Here is a 16,266-nt window from a genome sequence, read left to right as displayed (position 1 = left end):
ATTATTATTATTATTATTATTATTATTATTATTATTTCGTTTTCAAGGTAATTCACATTCAGCTCAATTGTAGCGTATTATCGTTTCATGGATTAAAAAAAAAAACTGTCATGGTGTATAGCATAAAGTGCATGGTGTATAGAGGTTTTTTTTTTTTTTTAACTAAGATGAATACACCTAAACAATTAAACGTTGAAACAATAGTAATTACAATAAATACAACAAATGTATTTTTTTATTTTTTGCAAAGGATCTGATCCACTTTGTATGTGGGCAGTGCGTAGCAGGACAATTGTATGAATGAAAAAAAAAACATATATATCGCTTTCTGTACATACAATTCCCTGAAACACAAAGAAAACGAAAAAAACAAATCTGTCGAACCTCTACCCCCCCTCGCGGGTACAAAACCGCGACTTCCTTTCACTTCCGGGGTCAAAGTTGAGTGCCACCCAATAAGGACGCGCCCTCCGCGGCCCCGGCCTCGCTGCGCACAGAGGACGCCTCCCGGGTGAGACAGCAGCTCAGCGCCGGGGACGGAAGTAAACACACGGGGGGTTTAAAACGAAACCGGATGTTGTGCAGCGCTGCAGATGAATGAAAATGAATTGAATCGGTACCGATCGCTGCGGTTAATCTAATCGAAATGACGCGCAGCACATTTTTAACTCTTTTTCAACCCAAAGCCAAGGCGGCTGTGAAATGAACCGGGAAACAAACATCACGTCGCGTATGTTGTGATGAATAAGCCCGGGCTTACGGCGGGAGGGGTGACGTCCGGCACCTGAGCCGCGCTTTGCCCCGCAGTTTACACCAAGATCGGCGGGTCCGAGCGCGGCGGGGCGGTGCGGGGCGGTGCGGGGCGAGGCGGGGCGGTGCGGGGCGGTGCGGGGCGGTGCGGGGCGGTGCGGGACGCTGCTGGTCCTCCATCTTCCCGGATGCTCTCCCTGTGTGTTACTGCACCTAGGCGGCGCTGTTAGACTGCCGAATGGGGGATTTCACGTGTGCAAGCGCAGAATAAAACAAATCTCCACTTCTGTGTCAAACATGTGGCGATTCACGTTTATAATGCAGTTGATTTGAAAACAAGACCTGTTTCTAACGAGTGTAGCACCAGCCTGCGTGTTTTAATAAGGTAAACCAGGCGGAGACGTTATTAAGTAGCATTTCTTTGCGTGTATAGTTTTCATGTTGGACTGACGTGTGCTCTTGGTTTCGAAGTGCGAGTATATTTGATTTATTTATTTATTTATTTGCAGACGCCCCCAAAAATATAGGTGGTAAATTCTTAACTTTTCTGGTATCTTTTTCATTCAATGGATTATTTATATTCAGTTACAGTTGTTTGGCTTGAGTGTCCCTGATGTCCTGGCTGAATTGCAAATTAACTAGAGTATAAATGTGTAAGCTTGTGTGTTTAACCTATTTTAATACTGATGGGGGGGTTCCTAAATGTCAAAAAAGTTGCTTTATAATTTACTGTATTAATACATAATATGTATTTATTATTATTATTATTATTATTATTATTATTATTATTATTTACAATGTAGGCCTAATTGTTTCCCTAGAAAACATGAGCAGAAGCAGGGGATATCCAGTTGGCTTCAGGAACCTGAGGGACCTCCCTGAAACCCGTTAAAGTTGTGGTGAAGCCACCCGCACGTCACTGTACAGTCCACCGCCTGACTTCTGGGACCAGCGGGCAGAGGACACCACCACTCAGGATGTGTTCCCATAAGGCAGGCAGACTCCCGGGCTGTAGCGCTTCCACAGACCCTCCCGGCACTTCGATCAACATAGGCGGGAAAAACGTGTCCGTCCGCGAAATGGAGATTCAGATCCCAGCCGGGGCGGATGTGAGAACCGTTTCTGTCAAATTTCTCCCTCCTTCGTTCCTGAGTAAAATGGGCCTCCCCTGGCCTGCGAAGCTGAGGGAAGTGGACGTCTCGGACCAGTTGTTGGCGTTCTGCATTTCTCCGGTCTACACCCTGGAAGCAAAAGACAGTGCCTTTTCCCCGGGAGTTGCCTCTACCGGATCCAAGTGTGCAAATTCAGACCCGGGTGGCGGTGGTGGGGGTGGGGGCGAGAGCATTGAACTGAACAAATGCTGGCTTCCTATCAAGTCCTCCAGCTTCGCGGCTTTCAAAGTCCTGCAGAAGTTCATGGAGAGCCCCCAGTCTGCGACCGTGAGCGTACTCAAGGAAGTCCTGAAGAGGTGCGGCGTGGCTTCCACTCCCCAGGAAGACACTTTCCATGTCGGGCAGGACACTCTCATCCTCTACAGCGGCAGGGTCTACCTGTTCATCAATGAGGTGAGAGCGGGAGGGAAGAAGCTGGGCCCGAGAAGCCAAGAGCAGGGCTGGCGCTCCCCCTGTCCCCCTGTGGCGCAGCCTGTGGCCCAATGGGAGAAAAGGGCCTCACCTTCCCAGACCTGCCAGACCCAGCCAGTCTCCAAACAGGCCTCTACAGCCGACTCTCCCCGGTCCGAGCAGGTAACCGTCTTAAACTCTTCTGGACCCATCCATTACATTACAAATGCAGAGAAGCAAAAGGGCACGTGCAACTTAAAAGCACAAAAAATAGCATCGTGCTGTCACTGTTGGTCAGCACGTGAAGCTCACATGTTGGCATCCTATCTGCCTCACGCCTCATCGTCTCTATCTGCATGAACGGTGTTTAAAGTACAGTTTGCCACTAACATGGAGCTGTCAAAACAACAGGGTGACCTCTTCCACCTGCACCTCCAGACAGTGCAGTCTTGATGTGCATTGTGTGGTTTCATATCTGAAAATAAAAATGTTTGCCCTTGTGCTCTCTGCAACACCGCCCCCCCCCCCCCGCCAGCCAGCACAATAATAAAACAGATTTGGAAAACTTGCTTTTTTGCTTAAAACAAAATGATGAAGATAGTGAAGGAATGTCACTGATTTATGTCTTGAGTATATCTTGTGTGCAGATTGGTAAGGAGGGTTTTATTTTTACCAAGTTAAACTGAGACCGTCCCTCGTTTTTCTTCCCCTTCCCCCCACCATCTGCCTAGAGCTCCGAGTTGGCTTTGACTGTGTAGGGTGTCGTTGCAGGTCCGGTCTGCTGTCCCTAGCCTCGATGTCAGGGCACAACGGCACAAATTTGGAATTACCCGGAAACTGAGTGTCAATCTGATGAGGCTCTCCGTCGAAGCCTCCCGGGAGTCATCGAAGAGACCGCACAATGCCACGGAGACGCAGGCCGCCGCGGACACACCTTGCTCAGAGGAAACTCGGACCCGCGGTGAAAAGGTAAACATGTCCGTGCTTTCTCTCTCTCATCAGAAGGATTAATTGATCGTGAACTCACTTCTGGAAGCTCTGTATCATCATTAGTGATAACATAAAAAAGTGTCCAATCGAGAGGAGGCCATTCGCCCCATCGTGCTCGTTTGGTGTCCATTAATAACTAAGTGATCAAGGATCCTATCCAGTCTGTTTTTGAATGTTCCCAAATTGTCTCTTCAGCCACATCGCTGGGGAGTTTGTTCAGATCGTGACGCCTCACTGTGTGAAGAAGTGTCTCCTGTTTTCTGTCTTGAATGCCTTGAAGCCAAATTTCCATTTGTGTCCCCGGGTGCGTGTGTCCCCGCTGATCTGGAAAAGCTCCTCTGGTTTGATGTGGTCGATGCCTTTCATGAAGACTTGGATCAAGTCCCCATTTAGTCTCCTCTGTTCCAGGGTGAATAGGTTCAGGTCCTCAGTCTCTCAGTAGGACTTTCCCTTCAGACCTGGAATAAGTCTGGTTGCTCTCCTCTGAACTGCCTCTAGAGCAGCGATATCTTTCTTGAAGTGTGGAGCCCAGAACTGTCCACAGTATCCAGATGAGCTCTAACTAGTGCATTGTACAGTCTGAACATCACTGCCCTTGTTCTCAATTCTACACTTTTGACAATATACCCTAACATCCTGTTTGCCTTTTTTATTGCTTCCCCAAACTGTTTGGATGGAGAAAGACCTAGGAGTCAACGTGGACTCCTCACTTTCTCATGTGTTACTTCATCTAGTTCTATTCCTCCCATAGTGTAATTATAGTGGACATTTTTGTTACCTGCATGTAATACCTTGCACTTGTCCACAATGTAGAAGTAGTAGAGATGAAGGAGTGATAGTTCTGTAGGAGTTCAGGAAAGGAATTAATAAGTAGCTCAGAATATTTCCCTGCATCCTCGTAGGATAGTTCAGTCAGCACTGTAGCTAAACAACGTGTCTCTTGTTAATCCCAGAGCAGAGACATCCTCCCAGAATCCTCCCCCGCTGGGCAGAAGAACCGCGATGGGGAGCGACCTGCATCGGGCGGAGATGCTTTTGAACTGGTGGCAACTGAAGAGGCCACTGACGAACCCGCAGCTAAGAAATCAAAAGTGGACTCGGCCAGTGGCCCGTCTGACTCTCCGGACGCCGAGCCCCAGATCGAGGAGAGCCAATCTTCAGAGGAGGGAGGATGCGGGTCTCAGGGCAGCGGAGAGGAGCCCCTCTTCCTGGCGGACCACGCAGGGTTTGATTTTGACCTGTCCTTACGGGAAGAGAAGATTGGCCGGATTAAAGCTCTCCTCAGGGAGAAAGAGGCGGAGCTGACCAAATTCAGGCAGTCAGCTGGCCAGTGAAGGTCCGGCCCCCTGCGGCCGGTATAGAAAACACCTGACAAAGTAAACGAAGCAGTTCTTTCTTTGTTGTACAAGTTTGTCTTTGTAACCTTGCAGGAAGTGTATCGTTAATGGAAAGTACATGTTGGTACCAAGTTCTTTAACCCCTTGCGTGACACGTTGTCAATACGGATTACCTTAATGAGGTACAAAAGCCCTCTGAATGCTTTCTGTAAAGTTTAGTAAGTGTTGTGATTCAGTGGTGGGATTGTTCATGAATTCGGTCATTGTTTGATTTATTTTCTGTTACAATACGCACAACACTGTGAGCTTGAATGTTGCGGAGTTCTGTTTTTAAGTGTATTAAGTTATTTCCAAGTCTTATTTTTCAATAAACTTGTTCTGTAGCATCGCACAGACAATGCCTACTGTCAGAGTATATGTTTTTCGTATTGCTCTACCAACAATATTGATCTGTATACCGTGGAACGTTTCATCCACCAAAGACAGCACACGCTTCTAGGGGGATAGAAAGATGATAAGGAGGAAGAGTGAAGGGGAACTTCATGTAACACGCAGTTCTGCAAAGCGAGGCTTTTTGTTTCTGGACTGCAACAGAGGCCTGTCTGTGCAAGTGTCGGAGATGGCAGCTCAAAGTGTCTCCTGGTTGTCTTCGGAGCGTCGCCGACTGGACACGGACGTCACTTTTGTTTTTCCCCCTCTCTCCTGTCCTTTGTCCGCCTGAGCACCTAATCTCCAGCTCCCTGCAGTGAGCGGAGGATGTCTGGGACCCCGAGTGATTAGCTTGCACTAGATGAAAGCAGAACTGTCTTCCGTTGTTGACGTCTTTTTTTGTTATCTGGTTCTTTCCGTGCCCTGTACTGCGCTGACCTTGCCACGTAGTAAATCAGTCGCAGAGCATTTGAGTGATGCCGTCGCGCTTCACAGCTGATATCGTCCCTCTGTAAGTGCTTTATTGTGCCAGTGTTTCACTCTCCGGCACAGTTTGGGACTCAGTTCGTCAGTCTGTAGTTGTAGGGGTTCAATGGGGCAATCTAATTGTGATATCCTTTTCTAATTACGTCATTAATTCTTCCATATTTATTTTAAATGTTTTTGTATGCAACAGACTTTGTTGCCTGTTGGAAATCATACAATGGGTGCTGTTAGTTAAGTTTTTAATCGGCTAAGTAGTTTCCAACATTGTTAGAGAAGCCAGTCTGTTTTTGCAGGCTTTGAAGCATTTCCTTGCCAGAATACAGCTTACTGCAGGGTCTGAGTAGTAGAAATTTTTGTGGATAGTCACTTGGTTAAAGGTGAAATTGTTACACGAATGATAGAATGTGTCAGGAAAAAGTAAATATAATTTCCAGCAAAAAGACTCCTTAATTGAGGCAAAAAAGTGCCACCTTCCACATTTCCTTTGACCCCCCAGGTAACACAGTCCCCATGACCATAATGTTCAGTCTTTTAATCTCCTCAGATGTGCCCCTCTCCTCAAAAAACCCCTTCCACACTCATTTGGTTTGAAAGTGCTTAAAGAAGAGGAAATTACTGACACAAAAAATAATAATCAAAAAGAATTCTTTACTGTCCGAATGCACTGTCAGTTATGGTTAACCACTTACGCTGGGGGGGTAGCTTTCGAAGAAGCGGAAGAATTAGACCCCGGCCTGACAAGCTGAATCCAATTTAACTTCCAAAGGCATGGTGAGGTGGTTGTGGCCGGGAATGTAAGACAACCCAAACAAACAAGCAAACAACAAATGATTTACCCAGTCATGGATGTATATACAGGGAGTCCAGGGAGTGGGTGTTGTATTGTCTCCATTTCTTTTCTTGTTTTTTATTCTGGTGAGCAAGCAGGAGGGCTGGGAGGGCACTCTCACTGAAAGCCCTTCCCCTTTTGTATATAAGCCAAGGACAGTGAGGGATTCGGACTGCTTTTGGGTTTGGTGTGCAGGAATGAATGCAATGCTCACCGGACGACAGGCCAACAGACCTGCAGCCTGGCTGTCCCACACTATGAGACTCTGCACAGCGAAGGTATGTTTTGCTTCCTTTTTTCTCTCTCTCACTCTATCTGCCCATCACTGACCAAGGTACTGTCAGGGGGCAGGCCTTTCACGTGCCACGGATGTGTCTACGGATGTGTCAGCAAGTTTGTCCGCAGTGATGTGGTCAGCCAGATCCTGTGGTTGCTGCCCGCTTCTTCTCTCGAGGTTTCTCGCCCTGCGTGCGTCTGTGTGCTTGTGGTCGGGGGAGGTTTCTTCTGGGACAGGAGTGATGCTGTTGTGGAATTGACTCCCAGAGAGGATATTAGAGTATGCCAGCTAACCAAATAAGCACGTTGTTCATTGCCTACCTGTACCTTTTACTAAAAACATCACAATGTGTTGGGTTGTTGGGGGGTGGACATATTCTGCAAACTTTACACATCAGGACACCACAGCTGTAACTTAGTAAACACCGAAGAATACAAACTGCTGTTTTAAAGTGTTATAATTATGCACATGTGTTTATCGGTGCAGCTTTCCATAAGTCATTGTGAGATTTGAACTGGCATGTGTATCGGCAATATCCAAGTTGTGTGGATTTTTTGTTTCTCTTCTGTATTAGTTTTATAACTTAGGCAGACAGATGTCAAAACCCAAGCCACTGCCAAACTATTTACTTTTGGTATCTGTACAAAGGAGATGTTGATTTAAAAAAATCAGACGAGTCATTTTCTTTCCAGAAATTCTTTCATTACTACAGTATAGAATGGCATATCCAATGACCAAAGCTGAAGCATTTAATCTGAATTGTATATCTGCCATGTACTGCCCGGAGAGATGTTGTACAGACACTGGAAGACAAATGTTCGCACGCGCTTTGAAAATAACCAAAAAAGTCTGTCTTGGCAGCTCCCATGGTGGAGCAGTAGTAAAACGAACGCAGTCAACGTGGATGCCAACTCGTCTAGGAAGAAAGGGAACATTACACAATGTATTTTTTATTTCTTCTTTGGGTGACCGGGACAAATGTTTTGCCCAGCCTGTGCACAGCTGAGCGAGAGCAATTGTTTGTCTCTGATTGTATGTATTTATATGGACTCAAGTGTGCTGTGGCTCAGATGCTGTGACACAACCCTGGGACACAACAAGTTGGGACATGTGCCCCCGAGCAGCCCCTGGGTTTATCTTTAGTCTTATCAGGGAGGGGGGTGGACTGGCCGCGGCTGATTTTGGACTCTTCTTTGTTTCTTATCAGTGTCGATGTAGGCTCTGTAATCGAGGTCCTGTTTTTTTCAGACCAAACTACTTTTCCTTATTTAGGTTTTCCCTTTCAGCTCATCTTAATGATGTCACGCAGCTGAGCTTTCAGGTCAGTTTCCTTCACAGTTGATGCCGTTCCTGCTGCTGATTTCCCCTCGGCTGACCCTTCCACTCCCCATGCATATTCAGATACAGCCGGCCAGCAGGGGAATAACTCCCGGCATTGGCAGTAGGGTTCAAGCAGCCATCGCTGATATTCACAGCAACGAACTTTATATGGGCATCGATAGAAACCTGCAAGCTAGCAAACAAACTGGCTTATACAGTGAGCAGTCTCTGAGAAGTCTTGTGGGGGAGAACCTGTCAAGTAATGTTTTGGATGTGTGATTAGCAGTTTGGGGGTGGGTAGTGCATGTCTGGGGATTCCCACACTAGCTCAAATTGAGCAAACCAGCTCTGCAAACATTGTCAGTCATGCTGTGGAAACGCACCTGGGCACAGGAGTCTTCACCCAGTATTGCTGTTGTTTTTGTTTTCAATGCACCAGTTTAATATTTACCTGGGAAGGCCTGATTAGGGGAATAGGCAGTAATTTTCTCTCCACTTCATGGAGAAGCCCAGTGGCTATTGGCTTTGATTCATGACAAACTCTATTACCTTGACTTGCATAACAACAAAAAAATAACTAAAAAGCTATGAGCAGGCCTCGTTAAAACCACGATCACCTTAGTACAGGTGTGAAATAAGCCACTGAGAGCAGAGGAGCACTATTGTGGTGTTCACTGCTACTGTGTTTACGTTTAGATTTAGGTAAGCACTATCTCCCAGGTTTAAGCTGAGCTTTTAAGTTCTTAGGCTGATTGATCCCTTAATTGATTTTCTTAATTGCATTTCCCAAAACCCCTTTTCTTTGTTCACCTTACTGGCAGGAGTCATTTCTAAGGATATGAGACACGCATACACACACTTTTAATGATTTAGTAAAGAAAACAGAAAAGCTTCCCTAAGCGATCGAGGAGGACTGCTCTTAGACTGTGAAGCCGACTGCTGTGTTTGTGTTTGAGTTTGTGGTCCCATTGCTGAAGGCCGGGGGGGGTTGCTTGGGTCCTGTAGAGGAATGTCCCGATATGCACACGAGTCTGAAGCATCACTGTGTTACTATTGCTGTGATGCTGTTCGGTGGCCTTTATCAGTCTGAGTTACGCACTAGACAATGCAAAATGCCTGTGTGTAGAGAGCCTAGATGAACGAATCGCAACATAAACGTAAATTAAAGCTTGTCAAGGTTTCTTTGTCTTCACCTTGAAATATATTTAAATACAGTGATAATAGATAAAACGTATAATATAATGCGTTTGTGTGTGTGTATGTATGTATCTATCCACCTACAGCAGGGGTGTCAGACTCCAGTCCTGGGGGTCACCATGTCTGCTGGGTTTTGTTCCAGCCTGGTGCTTGGCTCCTTAATTGGTCTAATTAAACAATTAACTGGATTAATGTAACACTTCTCTCCAGACTGTGGTGTGTTCTGTGGGTTCAGTGTTTTGAGTCATCAACAAATTGTAAGGGATCGGCTATGAAAATTAAAAATGAAAGCTTTAGATAAACCTAACTGAGTAAATAGTGACATTAAGTAAGTGATTGGGATCTCCTGTGGGAACAAAAACCAGCCGACACTGCGTCCCCCCAGAACTCGAGCCTGACACCCCTGATCAGAAGGCAGTCTTGCGCAGACAAGTTGATTTCTTAAACATAAAACCTAAAAAGGTGTGAAAGACAGATTTCCCCAGGTTATTCATCAGCGTGAAGGTAACTGAAGTATTAGTGACAGGGAAGTGGTGTGGTTTGTGTTTTTAATATAGTCTGACAGTGTTACTCATTGGAGCCACCTATAGTCCGTGGGGCAGTCTGGTTTTATGGAGTTCACCTCAGGTCATGGACAAATGAAGTTGGACCACTTAAACAAGGCTTTACTGTGGACCTTTCTAAGAAATGAGAAAACCCCCTTATTAAATCTGTCTCTTGGTGCGGAAGCATTTGTTTGCTGGAAGAAAGCTTGGGTATTACTCATGCAAAATGAAAACATAAATAATTAGGTACAATTTAGCCTGTAATCATATGGGGGTAAGGACTTGTAATAAGGAATAACCCCCCAAGCGAAACAAAATATTGTTTGCCTTGGTTTCCTAATGACCACAACTGGTTTCATTTTATTTTATACTGACCATTACAGTAATAATTTAAGGGCAACTTAATTCACAACCTCATTAGGCTGGCAGTCTGCGCTGAAATCTAGGGGCAGCTAGCACACGTTTTACAAGGTTCGTTAATTCTACTGCAAATTATTATCCGCAGCGCTGGGAAATGACTGAGCTCTATCTTGGGGTGTCAGATATTTTAACGGCCCACTAATAATATCACTGAGGGGGAGAGTGAAAGCCCGGGAGAGTGAAAGCCTTTTTATTTAATTTCCTTCGGCCAATAACCCTTTAATTCCTCATTTCTGATATTGTGTTTGTTTTATGCATTTGTTTTTCCTGCTTTCTATCAGCTTTTATTTAAGAGAGTCAGTTTATTTAAGTTTATACTGCATAGTTGTGTTACCTTGTTTTCTGGGCTACATTATGCAAACTTTTCCCATGGCGTCTCTTGCAGTTATTTGGAAGATTATGCAGATTAAGGAGCTGGGGAACAACAAACTAAAAACATAATCCTGCCAAACAGAAAATGATAGTAATGCCAAATTGTGCAACAGCAGAGAATGTTTTGCAGTAGAAAATCAATCACTGTGCGTTTCTTTGTGTAACAATCGCAAGCTATTGGGTACAAGATATGGTGAATCAATTTAGTCTTATTTTATAGGGCCTCTTTCCATGCTGTGCAACCATGCTTTCCATCTTGAAGTGCTTGGCAAATACAGGGTAACAGGGCAGCACAGACATGCACATCCTATGCTGCATGTTTGCACCATACAAATATTTCTAATCCTGCTTTGAGTTTTGAGCTCCACTCAAAAATAGGCGCAATGTCTGCAGAATCAGTCAATGTCATTCCGCATCAAATTCAAGACAGATGCCTTGTTTTTTGTCTTTCTTGAACCCCGGGCTGAAAGTTCAGCCCAGGTCTCAGTTGCGAGCGAGATCTTAAACTGGTCATGTAAAGGAAATTAACTAAAGTGAACTTAATTCACCGTGCAGTTATAAGGTTATATACAGAATGTCAGTGGCTTCCAGTTTCGGTTTTACCAGAGCCCAGAGTTGCTGAATTAAACCCCTTAATTCGACCTTTTAAATAGATTTAAGCTCTTTAACAGCTGGAGATTGCGATGTTAACAATAAGGCTTTTATAAGTAACTTGAAATGTGCAACTTTTTAGGGGAGGGAAACAATAATAATAAAAAAGGTTAAATTAATTAAGAAAGGGGAAAAAACCCACTAGGGTCCAGAAGATTGAGGCTGGGAACAGTTACAGTGGGGACACACACACACACACAGACACTCAACTGCAATCAGGCTTTCCATTCTCAGTGGCTACAGTACTTTGTGAGAGTGTGTCACAGCAGTGTGTGTCAGAGCAGTCCAATGCTGCCCTGTCTGTGCTGTTGTGGGGTCTACAGCCCTGGTCCTGCCGAGACGCAAGGGCTTCTGCCTTTCAATCCAGCTGAGCTCAGTTAATTATCCAATTAGATCCCTGGTTTGGGGTAAATACTACAAGCTCACAAGCTTTCCAGGATTCTTGCTGAATTGCCATTTAATACTCCCAATAAAACTGGCAGTAGAGTGACTCTCCAAGACTGGGGTTTCACTGGCAGCCTGGTGAGGGCAATTATGTGTCTGCCTGCCTGTGTGTATGTGTTTGTGTGCGAGAGAGAGTGTGTGTGTGTGTGTGTGTGTGTGTATATGAGTGGTGTAACGCTCTCCCGTTCTCTCCTCAGGTTTGCTGGCCGCGGGGCCTGTGGACACTCTGCCTCCTGTGCCTCCTGGCGCTGCCGCACAGTGGCGGGGCGATGAAGGCGCGCTGTGGACGGGAGCTGGTGGCCGACCTGGAGTTCGTGTGTGGGGATCGCGGTTTCTACCACGGTGAGGACAACCCACCACCAAGTGCCACCAATCTGTCCTCATAAATTATACCTGCGAATCATTAACTGTCTCCCTCAGCCCACCAATGTGTTTTCATTCTCTGCTTATTATTAATATCATCTTCATTATTATTCATTAAACAATGAGTTCTAAAACAACAGAATTAAGATCCAAATTAGAATGTGTTGCTCTAAAGGATTTCATAATTCTGTTTTGAGATGGTTAAAAAATATATATAAAAATAAAGGAAAATAAATTGATAGATTGCCCTGTAACCTGCTCTCTCTGGGCCACTGTGGTGAAGTCTGTCTCCATTGTCCCGCTAGGCCCGGCACAAGGGTCTCGGTACGGCAACAGACTGCGGGGCAAAGGCATCGTGGAGCTCTGCTGCCTGCGGGGGTGCGACCTCCAGCACCTGGAGGCCTACTGCGCCAAACCCAGACGCAGCCGGAGAGCCCCCTCTGACCCTGCCACCACTACCGCCGCCCCTGCCGCCAGCCCACACACCCCGGTGAGCATCGGCACTGCCCTGGGGGTGCCATGTTACTCCAACAACGCTGTAGACCAGGCTGCAGTGCTAACAGTCCTGCGTAGACGCTTTCCTAATGGGTGTGTTTTTACTCGGATAATGGCACACCGGCACCTTAACACACTGGCTTCAGTGCGTAACTTCAGAGGAGAGCAGCTGTATTTGCGCTTTGATTTAGGCAGAACTTTAATGTCTGTATATAACTGCGGAGGTTTGCTGCCCTTTCTGGAGTTGCCTCTGATATCCCACACATCCCTGTTAATAGAAATACTTTTCTGTCCTCAGGAAGAACAGTTCCAGGCGGTGTTCAGGAGGCGAGTTCTGGCCCTGTACTGGACCGCCGAGCCATGCATGGCCAGGGCCGACCCGAGTCCGAGAGGCGAAGGGATTCGACCGCACAGTACCTTCGGCCCGTCACGGCATCCAGCCGCCAGAGTCACCGGCACACCGGGCTCACGGAGGTCTTCGCAACGCTGTCCCAGGAAGAGAGAGAGAGAGTCCCCTGGGAGCACTAGCCTGGGAAGGAAATGAGGGGTGCAGAGAAAACTCAAAAAGACATTATCTATTATTATTATTATTATTATTATTATTATTATTATTATTATTATTATTATTATATATTTTTTCCAGAAGTGGCGGATTTTATCCTGGACACAGCGTTACTTTTGCTGCTTGTTATTTAAGTGATTGATAGTGTGGGAGGTCTGATGTCCTTGGTGACAGTATTAAGTGAACTTTTGTTAAATTGTTTTAATTTTTTTTTGGGGGGGGGGGGGGGATTTGCGGTTTGTTGACTGAAACTTAACACATTGATCTGAAAACCACACCAGACTGCACTATTGCTGCCAATCGTTTACTATTTGGAGACGGGGGAGGACATTGCCCAGTCTTTCCCTGAAGACAGTGTGACTGAGGGACAGCAAGAGGCAGGAAGTGTGTCTCTGGGCTGCTTGGTTCTGTCCTTTGAAAGAGCTGATGCGTAAGCATTTGGAGGAGATGTTTTGGGTGTCAACCCAGGGTTGGACAGCTTCTCAGCACTATGGCCCTGTTCGATAGATCCTGGTCCTGGAGAGCCACAGGGGCTTCTGGCTTTGGTTTTATTCAATCCAGCAGTGACCTAATTAATTCTCTAACTGGGCTTACTGCATCACAGTTTTCAATGTTTTCAGTGATTTGATGATTTAGAGAGTCCTGTACAGTATAGTGAGAGCTCCAGGAACATGGTGGCTCACGCCTCCGATCTCAGTAGAGGGGTCTGAGCCTGGTTTTAACCTCTAGGTTTCCTTTAAGAGTGACTGAAAGCCCATGATTGCTCCCTCATCAAGTCTTGCACTAGTCTAGTTAACGTCTACTGGGTGTCAGACCTCGTGATCCATCACAAAAGAGATGTCTCCTATTTGTTCCTTCAAAGCAGCAACCAAAGAAGAGTGTTTCCATAATGTGACCGTGCAGAAGGAAGCAGACCAGATTTCAGCTCTGTGTTCTGTTAAAATCAGCCGAGCTCTGAGTGAATGGTGTAAAAGTCGTGGAGGCTTACACATCCTAAGATCAAATGCATTGTAAATATCTGTATAACTTTCAAAAGCAAGTAAAATGCCTTTTCAGTTACCCGAGCCTTCTCACCCTAATCAACAGTACACTGAACAAACTGATGCACAGAATTGAAAAAAGCAAGACCATTATAATGCAAATGTGTGATTTTTATTCTAAATGCACTAAAAAAAATGTTTGCTTTCCACATTCTTCCGTTTTGGTGTATTTTGGACACGTATAGATTTTAAACCAAATTGTGAAACTTGAAAAGCCCTTGAAGAAAGTATGTGCACTATAATGTATTGCCTTAGTTTGTTTTTTAATTTCTCTTTGTTTATACGGTGAAATGCAGAACATGTAATATAATATTTATACAATGTATTTAAAATGTGTAGCGAACAAGGGAAATGTGACTTTTTTTTGTTTTGTTTTGTTTTTTCTTTGGTTTTGCATATATACAAGAGTGTGTTGCCAAATAAAACTACTTTTGCGCTGTTTGTATTGTGTCGCTTTGGGGAGGTGAAGACCAGAATAAAATCACAGTCCTGGGGTTGAACTCTGAACTGTGACAAACTCTATGATGGATCATTTCTCAATTCTTGCTTCTCTGCCTGTGGCTTCGTGCTCTTGTCTTGTTTGGTTTGCAAACCCAACATCGTGAATTGAATCTGGGATGCATAGTTGGCAGGTGGGTCAATGTTTTTGTTGTGGACACTGAAGATCTGACGATTAGGACTTCTGCTGCTGTCCTACGATAAGACGTCTGGACTCGACCATGATGCCGTGTTTCTCCTTCAAAGAGTGTTCAACTCTGTGACCATTTGCCTCTGACACATCTCCTCCTCTTTGCTTTTGAGGCACTCTCTGTTTTTTCTCCAGACGATGGTTATCAGACCTCACAGGTTTGCCAGGCCTGTCAGCGCTTGGTCGACTGTAAGAGAAAAAGATGCATGAGACATCTGTTTTTGATCGCGGGGAACAATGCACGCAGCTCCCTGGAGAGGTGTGTGTTTGTGGTGTGTTTGTGGTGTCGGGGGGGGATTGTTGCTTGTGACGGGTCAGGGGTGAAGAGTGAGGAGGGGGGGTGCTGCATGAGCAAGTAATGAAATAATTTGATCGTCTGAAGTCGGCATACCAGCACACATTGGCAAAATTGTGCAAAACCACTTAAAGATAAGTCACAACTCAGGTATGTGCAGCACACGCACACAGCCCCACTGGCCTGCGTCCAGCCCATCACAGCTTGTCCCATACAGGGTTAATGAAAGCCATGCTTCCTGGCAGTACTGCTGCGACTCGGAACGCCCCCCCCCGGTGCGAAAGCTAGGCGGTGGATGGAGGCCGAGGCATTCAGAGGGTCCAAATATACACACACACACACACACACACACACACACACTGCCACGTTAAAGCCTTCTGGACCGCGGCCACGGGCTTCTCTTCATTTTGTTTGTTTTCTCCAGTCAAAACGCACGCACTCACTTCAAAACAAGAGGGATTCCAGCCAAGCGTCTGGGGGAAGAGTTTCATTTAAGTTATTGCATTGTATTCCAGCGCTGTAATGGTCAGGAAATGCCTCGGCACATCCCCGATGGCACACAGACAACTGCAGCCGAGCCAAGGAGAGCCCAGGAAGATGTCGCAAACTTCTCCTGGCACGGGCCTGGCCTTTAGGTGACACGCTTTTGAGAAAACACAGGCTGTTGGCACCGTGACCTAAGCGGAAATCCTTTTTTTTTTTTTTTTTATAATTACCCATGTTTTAGTTTTTTGTCAATGCAGTCTGATGGCAGCAGTACAGCTCGTAATTTTTCCACACAGCTGTTGAACAGTTAAAGTTCAGCCAGTGGCCTTTACAGAGGGGATGAGGGAGAGACCGGAGCTCCCACATTCCCAGGTGTTGTCATGATGTCGTGGTGAGGGGGAGCTCTGCCGAGCCGGGGGCGGCGGGGGTTTTGAAGCCAGGTCTTTGTATCTCCGTCCGTGGGCAGGAGAGTGACTGCTGCCCAGTGAGGAGGCGTTGTCCCATAGAGAGAGAGAGGCCCACTCCAGCACTCCTCAATACAGTAATGTGAGCCGGCTGGGGAATTCAACACTGGCCTCCCTTGTAGACAGAAGAAATAAATATCTGAATTGTGTGTGTATAAATATATGTGTGTATAACAGGGTACAATTGGGATTTATACTTTGTTTGGTTAGTTTCACAGTTTTGGGGGTTTATATTTATTCACTTTAGTTTATTGCATGGTTTAT

At 45.8% G+C, this 16,266-nt stretch overlaps 2 protein-coding genes across 7 annotated transcripts; both read left to right on the top strand.

Annotated features, from left to right (window-relative positions):
- Window positions 1–440: 440 nt before the first annotated feature.
- LOC136749244 (uncharacterized) lies at window positions 441–5,037 on the top strand. Of its 6 annotated transcripts, none has more exons than XM_066703348.1 (4): window positions 441–511; window positions 1,572–2,495; window positions 3,084–3,281; window positions 4,256–5,037. In XM_066703348.1, the coding sequence occupies exons 2-4, from the start codon at window positions 1,728–1,730 to the stop codon at window positions 4,634–4,636; spliced, it is 1,347 nt and encodes a 448-aa protein (XP_066559445.1). In that variant the 5' UTR covers window positions 441–511; window positions 1,572–1,727; the 3' UTR covers window positions 4,637–5,037. The 6 variants fall into 6 exon arrangements, with proteins under 6 accessions (XP_066559445.1, XP_066559446.1, XP_066559447.1 ...); XM_066703349.1 differs by having other exon boundaries at window positions 482–542; XM_066703350.1 differs by lacking the exon at window positions 441–511 and adding an exon at window positions 539–616.
- Window positions 5,038–6,551: 1,514 nt separating this feature from the next.
- On the top strand, window positions 6,552–14,591 carry igf3 (insulin-like growth factor 3). Its single transcript, XM_066703344.1, has 4 exons — window positions 6,552–6,661; window positions 11,807–11,951; window positions 12,278–12,462; window positions 12,766–14,591. The coding sequence occupies exons 1-4, from the start codon at window positions 6,581–6,583 to the stop codon at window positions 13,009–13,011; spliced, it is 657 nt and encodes a 218-aa protein (XP_066559441.1). The 5' UTR covers window positions 6,552–6,580; the 3' UTR covers window positions 13,012–14,591.
- Window positions 14,592–16,266: the final 1,675 nt, after the last annotated feature.

This window comes from Amia ocellicauda, chromosome 5, assembly GCF_036373705.1.
Source record: "Amia ocellicauda isolate fAmiCal2 chromosome 5, fAmiCal2.hap1, whole genome shotgun sequence".
Lineage (NCBI taxonomy): Eukaryota > Metazoa > Chordata > Actinopteri > Amiiformes > Amiidae > Amia > Amia ocellicauda.
Note: the sequence above shows the minus strand (reverse complement) of the source record. Positions and strands in the feature narration are given on the sequence as shown.